At 47.1% G+C, this 8,328-nt stretch overlaps 1 protein-coding gene across 1 annotated transcript in view; it reads right to left on the bottom strand.

Annotated features, from left to right (window-relative positions):
* Window positions 1–608: 608 nt before the first annotated feature.
* Window positions 609–8,328, bottom strand: part of OXSR1 (oxidative stress responsive kinase 1) — a 108,016-nt gene continuing 100,296 nt past the window's right edge. The window contains exons 14-18 of the mRNA XM_068145932.1: window positions 7,473–7,546; window positions 6,492–6,544; window positions 6,038–6,106; window positions 5,151–5,215; window positions 609–3,482 (exon numbers count right to left, since the gene is read on the bottom strand). Of these exons, the coding sequence (XP_068002033.1) occupies window positions 3,408–3,482; window positions 5,151–5,215; window positions 6,038–6,106; window positions 6,492–6,544; window positions 7,473–7,546 (336 nt within the window). The 3' untranslated portion in view covers window positions 609–3,407. The remainder of the gene's footprint in view (window positions 3,483–5,150; window positions 5,216–6,037; window positions 6,107–6,491; window positions 6,545–7,472; window positions 7,547–8,328) is intronic.

Below are 8,328 nucleotides of genomic sequence, written 5' to 3'. Positions count from 1 at the left end.
CCTGGAGGCCCCTTTTGAGTAGAGAAGCCACTATAAGGTGCCCCTGGAGCTTTCTCTTCTCCAGGCTGAGCCACCTCAACTTTGAGCCACCCCAACTTTGAGCCACCTTAACTCTGAGCCTGTTCCCACAGGAGAGGTGCTCCAGCTACACATCAGCTTTGTAGCCTCCTCTGGACACACTCCAACAGGTCAATGTCTTTCTTGCACGCTGCAGACCCCAGAGCTGAGCAAAGCAGTCCAAAAGAGCAAGTACTGTGGAGGTAAGAAAAGACAGTGCAGCTTATGTTCCAAACACTTCTCAGGGTGTGAATGATCCATCTTTGATACCATCCTGTGTCACTCCAAGGTGCTCCTGGGCAAGGGATACTGATCCTCAGCTGCGCAGGGCATGCAGAACTTGAAGCAAACTTTCCAACTGGAGAACAGCCCCCAGTGTGCAACCCTAGGTGCACTCTTGCTCTATTTCTGCAGAGCATGCCCATCCCCCTCCCTACTGAGCCTTCCTGGGGGCTGTCAAATCTCCCACCACCTCAGAAGTGCTCCAGGAGCTGCAGACACCTCTTACGCCCAATCCCTTCCCATCCAAGCCAACCACACAAACACATGGCAATGGACAATTTGTTCTTTATTGATTAAAAATTAGAGACATGCAGTAAAATACAAAGTCCAAAAAAAAAAGGGGGGGGGGGAGGGGAAGGAAGGGGGGAAAAGCCTGAATATTTTACACCTTTCATTATAATCTACAATACACCAAGGTCGTGGAGAGGATGGGCTTTCATTAACAGAGCGTTGCCCTTTAAAAGTAGGAACTAACATTGAATTTCCACCTGCTTCCAGGTTCAGATGAGAAATTTGCACAAAAAAAAACCCCAAATGCTTAATGACACTGGAAAACAGTTATGAACAGCATTGGCACTTACTGGAACAACATCAGAAAGACAGTTGTCTACAACTGGAATAGCCCAAGTAAATATTCTGAATTCCTACCCAAGACATCGGGAGCTCTACACAACAAAAGACATCCATTGGGTTTTTTTGCCTCTTTTACTTATCTTCTCCATGAAGGAACTAGGGAGCCTTGGTTTAGTGTGAGCTCAAGCTCTCCAAAGTCCTGGCTTTGGGAAGGTGGGGAATAACTTAATAAATAGATGCTGCATTGTTCCATTTGAGCAGTTTAAGTCTTACCTGTGTCAGCACCAGTACACAAATGAATAAGGAGGTCCCCATGGCATGCAGGCAGAAGGGAAAATAATACTGTACCCAAGACTACCTTGTCTCTGTATCCTAAAGGTTTCCAATTCATCCCCATCAGCCCCAGGGTGACATGACAATTGAGGTGTCAGCCTGCTCTTCCCCAAGCCAAGAAGCTCAAATGTGGGATGCCATAGGGAGTGCTGTGTGTCAGACAACAGGAGAAAGTGCCAGAGGTGCCACACGTCGGTGCGCACGCACACACGCTTAGCCAAACCCAACCCCTACCAACTCCCTGGTATTTGGCATCCCCTTCTTGGGTTTTGAGAGCATCTGCTCAGCACCCTGGGATGCTCTTGTTCCCAAACCCTCCTTCACCTCTCCCTCCTCACAATCACCAGCCACGAGGCTGCAAATAGCCCGAGGGACATACTCAACGTCCACCATGGGGCAAAAAGCAACAGGGGCACTATATAAAGAACACACACAATTCAGGAGACTTCCACAGCTGCTCATAGAGAACAATACATAAACACAGATTGTTCATCTGAAGGCTTGGAAAGAAGAAAAACTCCTAGCTGAACCCAGCCCTTCTGCTCTAACCCTCTGCTTCTGCATTGTTGGTGGCTGATGGAAACCAAGCACGTTTCCAGCTGCCTGTTCAATGACAGACCTACAATTCCTGTGTAGGAAACACTCCAGAGCCAATAGCAGTTAAAGGCCAACTGTGAAAGAGCAGGGAAATAAAAAACAAAGCAAAACAAATCACCACCATTTATTATTCACATATTGCATTACAAGTGTCTCTCCTCCAACTCAGAGTGTCATTTCCATGCTGGATGCAGCAACTCAAACTCCAAGCACATCCAAAGCAAAGCTACCCAGGTGTGTGACAGGGGTTCAGTGACATCCTGACCCAAGGTGGAGGCTTGGAGCGAGGAGGAGGCTGCTGGCCCAAGCCCTTAGTGCAGGAGGGCCACAGCCTGGTGCTGGCTGGCCCAGGGCTGCCACTCTCCTGGGGATTCTTTATTGCTGTGAAACACGACAGGGAAGGTTCCACGGGTGCCAGTCTGCAGGGGAGCAGAGAGAGGTGGGGAGGAGTGGTGCAGCCAGGCCTTCCAGACTGGGTTTCAGGAGCAGTTTGAAGTGCATCATCTTTTGCAAATGCAGAGTGACCCAGCTCTCCTCTGCCTCTGACCATGACCACTTAGTTGGTCATCTGAAGGACCAGTTTCCCAACAGCAATGCCTCATTGCTCTGCTTCAAGAACAGACTACATTTAAGCTGCAGAATGAGAGATAATTTGAGGAAGGACTGCTTGAAGTAACTTAAAAGGTTCAGCCCTCATGCCACACCTGGCACTCATGTGGAGAGAACCAAAATGGAATAACAAAAAGAAAGAAACAAAAAATATTAAGGCAGTTTACAAAGGGGAAGCTGACTTCTAACACCTCAAAATCAAGGAAATTCTCACCAAACACACGGGAAGGTGGTTCTCCCTCCCCTGGGTTAAGACTTGGCTTGCTTTCTCAGGTGCAAGCATTCAAACCAAGCAGTTTCAAAAGTAACACAGCTGAAGAGAAGCAGATTTCCCAGCCCTCCAGGTGACCCAAACAACATGTACACATTGGTGTGGCAGACAGAAGGAGAAGCAGGGAAAATAAGGAACTAACAGAGATCCGTTCGGTATTAAAACTTGTGCAAAAATAGCAAGTGGGGGGGGGGGGGTGTGGATGGGTGGGTGGGTGGGGGGGGGGAAAAAACACCCAACCAAAAAATAACCCAAAAAAAAGAAGAAACCACATGTAGGCAAAACATTTAGGCAAGATCATCAGAGCAGTGGAACCCCCCTGCTTCGTACTCAGTAGTAGTTTGCTTATTCTTTAAAGTAAGGCAATTAAGAAAATGAACATGCAGGCAATGAGGTGTTGGAGCTGCATGTCTGAGATGACAAGGTACAAAAACATGAGAGTTGTTTACAAAAGGTGTAAACAGCATCAGGAACTCTTTTCAGGAAGGTTTGTGATCCTATCAAGGAAAAAAAAAACCAAACAAAAGAAAAGGTTAAAGCTTGTAGGAAGGGGGCTGTAGTTCGATTCTTTGGCAGTAGTGGTTTGTTGTTTGTGGTTTGTTGGTGGTTGGTTTTAGGCTAACAGAAGCATTACGAATATGCACATGTGGGTTCTCAGTTGGGAAACGTCTCCTGGGACCATTGTTTAGCTGATGCTGAGCTGTGCAAATCCTATAAGCTTGCCATCATCAGGGATGTCTGAGCCTTCCACACCAGATGCCTGAAACACAATCGTAGAATCAATAAGGTTGGAAGAGACCTCAAAGACCATCAAGTCCAACCTGTCACCTAGCACCTCATGACTACTAAACCATGGCACCAAGTGCCACATCCAATCCCCTCTTGAACACCTCCAGGGATGATAATAATGATAATAAAGATAATGATAATAATGATAATAATAATGCTAATAAACCAGGTTGGAAGAGACCTTCAAGACCATCGCATCCAACCCATCAACCAATTCAACCGACCTAATCAACTAAACCATGGCACCAAGCACGCCATCAAGTCTCCTCCTGAACACCTCCAATGATGGTGACTCCACCACCTCCCCAGGCAGCCCATTCCAATGGGCAATCACTCTCTCTGTATAGAACTTCTTCCTGATATCCAACCTAAACCTCCCCTGGTGCAGCCTGAGACTGTGTCCTCTTGTTCTGGTGCTGGCTGCCTGGAAGAAGAGACCAACATCTGCCTGTCTACAACCTCCCTTCAGGTAGTTGTAGAGAGTAATAAGGTCTCCCCTGAGTCTCCTCTTCTCCAGGCTAAGCAACCCCAGCTCCCTCAGTCTTTCCTCATAGGGCTGTGTTCCAAACCCCTCACCAACTTCGTTGCCCTTCTCTGGACATGTTCCAGCAAGTCAACCTCCTTCCTAAACTGAGGGGCCCAGAACTGGACACAGTACTCAAGGTGCAGCCTAACCAGTGCAGTGTACAGGATGGTGACTCCACCACCTCCCTGAGCAGCACATTCCAGTGGCTAACAACTCTCTCTGGGAAGAACTTTCTCCTCACCTCGAGCCTAAAGGAGCAGAGATCCAGGTAGCGACAGCCAGGCTCTGCACGCACCACGCTGCGCATCGCAACGTGAGACAGTGCGGGGAAGGGCAGTCACAGGACAGTGCTGCACTGCACTCAGCAGCTCACACTACCCACCATTAAAATGAGCACTTTTCTCCCCCCCTTCCTTTGAAGCTAGGAAGGACTGGGACTGAAGCTTTGCCCAAGTCTGCTCTGACTAGGGCTGCATGTGCTAACTGGAGCAAAACCTGAAAGTGGCTATCCTGGAATGACTGCTTGGCCACCAATTAGGTGGTCAGACCTTTGTTTTGCCTCTATAACTACCACTGAAGGATCCACCTCTTGTTCTTCTCTTCTAGCCTAGCCTATCTTCTAGCTCTGACTCTCTTTTTTTGCTGGGTTTTTCATTTGTTTTGGGGGTTTTGTTTGTTTTTTGTTTGGTTGCTTTTTTTACCTCCTTCATTTCATTTCCTCCCCAGAGAAAAATGTATTCAGACCCTCCCCATCCTCCTTCAAGAAAGCAATTTGTTGCCTTTCTTAGCCCACCTACCTGCCCTGAAGTATTTTCTGCCCTTTCTGGGCAACTGCACAGAAAATACCCTTTTGTAACTTGGCTGTGTTTATGGGCCAGGGTGAGGGAGTGCCTGTATGAGCACATCACCTCACGTTTAACCCTGGCGCTGCTCAGAGAGCACAAGCAGGGAGCTCGCAATGCCCACTGGTAGATAACCAGCAGGAAGCTTTGGGAAAGAAGGGAGGATTTAGATTGCCCACACTAGATGCCTACAGTCAACATCACAGGCATCCATAAGCAATGCCTTCTCTTTGCAAGTGGGAAGTTCAGTTAGGGGAACAGGAATAAATACCAGTTTGAAAGTGATGGATCTGTTTGCTTGGGGGTCTTCCACAATTTTCTGCAAGTTAGCTGCAACTGAAATCACACACACAAAGAAGATGGGCAAATATTAGGACAGGCTAGAGAAAAACATCCCAAACTCATTAGGTCTCTTTATTACTCAGTAAACTTAGAAGCTTTTAAAGAATGAAAACAGCTGAGGCCTCAAGTAGTCTCAATCCACTGAAACCTTAATCTAAAGGCTTCACTGTGAAAATGCTCTCATTTGTTACTATGCCTCTTGTTCAAAGGTAGTTCTCATTCCCTGGATGTGGTGGGATTAGCAGTAATGAACTGCCCAAGTGCACCTGGAAATGCAGTTAAATTTGCACTACTGGCCTTTCCAGAAGTTGCAGCCTGTAAGTCAAAATCTACAGGCAGTGCTGACAGTTTAAAAGCCCCACCTGCTACGCAGAAGGACACACTGATTTAGCCAGCTGTTGCCAGAGGTACTGTTCACCTGGATCTTCAAACCCATACCACAACTGCACTTCACACCTCCTTCCCCACTTAAAACAAAAAAGCCTGGCTGATTCCAGTCCCAGACCTCTCTGGTTCAGGACCTGTGAGCAGTACAGGCTTCTGTAGCAATTTGGCAATGCAAAGATGTCAGATGATGCATTGATTAGCTTTCAGTTTGCATTACAAGGAACATTTGCTTCATAATGTTTCCAACTAGCTCATATCCTTGTAGACTAAGGCTTGCCTAAATGTACTGGCATGGAACTGTCACCAGTATTAACAGCAGTTTTGCAGAGCCACTGGGGTAGACAAACAAGGCCACAGCAAACTCTCCTAGTACCCACTAATCAAAGAACAACTGAAATGGTTAAAGCAGGAAAAAGAATACATCCTTACCTACTACCAGATCTCTGCCATCAACAAGACCTGCTGAAATGAGTTCTTGAGACACACCATCAGCAGTATCTGTTGGGGAGAAACCCAAGAGCCAGTCACCACCCAACAGAAATTGTCCAGCTGATGGAGCCATCACAGAAACCTAAAGGAGCTTGTACAGGCCAAGCAGCAAAAGGCTTGGGTGTTAGGATGCACAGCAGGTGCAGTCAGACAGCTCTTAGCTATGCTGTCAGACTCCTGAGATGGAACTCATTCAAAGGCTGCACTTTGGTCCCACCCACAAGCAGTTTTGAGGGTCAACAGTAGTGCTCCAAGCCCAAGCATAAGGCAAGCCCTTTAGGAAGGCACTGTGGACAGACACTCCACACACACACACACACACACACACCACCAAGCACAAAACCTTCTCTTCACCAAAACCCCCTCCACACACTGGGGTTGCCCACCAGCTCACCTCTCCCTGGGGTGAATTCAAATCGGATATCATTGAGCTCTTTTTTTGAATTCCTGTGGAAAGAAGAGAAGTTTGTAAGGAAGAGATCATTGCACTGCACAGATCAGTGCCCAGAAGAAAGCATTACCAGTGCAGAATCACTTTGTGAAGGGAACTCACCACACCACGCCCCCTCCAAAAGTGGGAACTAATCACTTGAATGTGCATCTGAAAGCAGGGCTCTCAGCACAGTCTGCTTCTCAACCTGACACAGCCTGAAGACCAGGCCAGGTGAGTTTCACCTTTCTGCTGCAAGGCCTTGTGGTTCCACTGTCTCAGGAACTCACTCTGTCAGCTGATAAATGCTTGGAGAACATCTTTCAGAGGAAGGAAGCACTCCCTGACTGCAGGTGCACACACATTATACAACTGTCCAGGAATGAGTGGGAGGTGATGTTCAGAAGTCCCAGGTCAATGTCTATCAACAACCAAGATGTCTACAGCAATTGAGAGGCAGGTTCTTTAACAGAGAAATCTTAATGTGTGTAATGACAGCAGAGTGTGCTTCTAGCTGTTTCTAGTGACAGAGCAGAACACATGCTTTGAATTGGGTAAAAACTCCACTCTCACTACTGGCTGAAGCCTGAAGTGGTGCCTGAGGAGCTCAATGGTCCAAAACAAGGCCAGAACCCCTGAATCTCTGATCTCCTGAAGATAACCCAGCTAATTCCTCCTTCCCATCCTGTCAAGAGCTCAGGAATATTTATGCAAATATCCAAACCTCTTTCAACCTACAACTCTTGCCAAACTGAAGAAGTGGATGCGATAAACTACTTTTCTGGGTCCCCATTTTGGAAGAGCAGATGAAATCCACGCTGACAAACAACATATAACCACCAACATCTTAGTTAAAGGGCAGATGGCAAGATGCACTGCAGAAACCCTCCAGGGTCCCTCTCTACAAAGGTTCACCTGGACAGAACTGGCCAGTTGCATCCTTACCTTAACCTTAGTACAAGGCTGATGGGGACGTTTGTCTCTTCCTGTACCGGAGGTGCAGCAGGGGCAGGTGGGACCTGCAATAGGATTACATCATTGTAAAGCAGGTCAACACTTCACATATCTGCTTCTGAAGCTAGAGATAACCTTGATCAACTATAAACACAAATAAAAGTTTAACTAATCTCTGGGATCATGGCACTACAGTGATAACGAGAAACCTCACGCTTAAATAGTAACTCAGGAGTAGTTTCTCTTTGGAATTATCTTGAAAAGAGTTCAAGCTACACAATTTGAGAACTGCCAAGATGGGAGGAGACTTCAGGAAGTGCTAAGTGTAAAAAGACTTCTTGCTTTGCCTCAGAACTGAAGGGGTTTGGCCATTTGTTACAGCTTTTCTAGACCTCCTGTGTTTTAATCCCTGCCCCAAGCATCAGATTTAAATACCTGACACGACAGTGAAGAGCAGCTAGGAGATGATTTCACTGGCAGGTAAGCAGGTATCATAGTATCAGTCAGAGTTGGAAGGGACCACAAGGATCATCTAGTTCCAACCCCCCTGCCATGGGCAGGGACACCCTACACTAGATCAGGCTGGCCAGAGCCTCGTCCAGCCTGGTCTTAAATGCTTCCAGGGACGGGGCCTCAACCACCTCCTTGGACGACCCATTCCAGGGCTTCACCACTCTCATGGTGAAGAACTTCCTCCTCAAATCCAGCCTCTCAGGCACTCTCAGTTACTTTTTTTTTATGAGATCAGAGACTTCACAGCTGCCTATTTTCACTTCTAAATTACATCCAAGCAATTACTGCAAGGTGTAACTAAAGCATTGGCTATTAGTCAGCAGTAGATTTCCAG

This window comes from Melanerpes formicivorus, unplaced genomic scaffold, assembly GCF_026170545.1.
Source record: "Melanerpes formicivorus ecotype bairdi unplaced genomic scaffold, bMelFor1.0.p_v2 SCAF_13, whole genome shotgun sequence".
In the NCBI taxonomy this organism is placed as follows: domain Eukaryota; kingdom Metazoa; phylum Chordata; class Aves; order Piciformes; family Picidae; genus Melanerpes; species Melanerpes formicivorus.
Note: the sequence above shows the minus strand (reverse complement) of the source record. Positions and strands in the feature narration are given on the sequence as shown.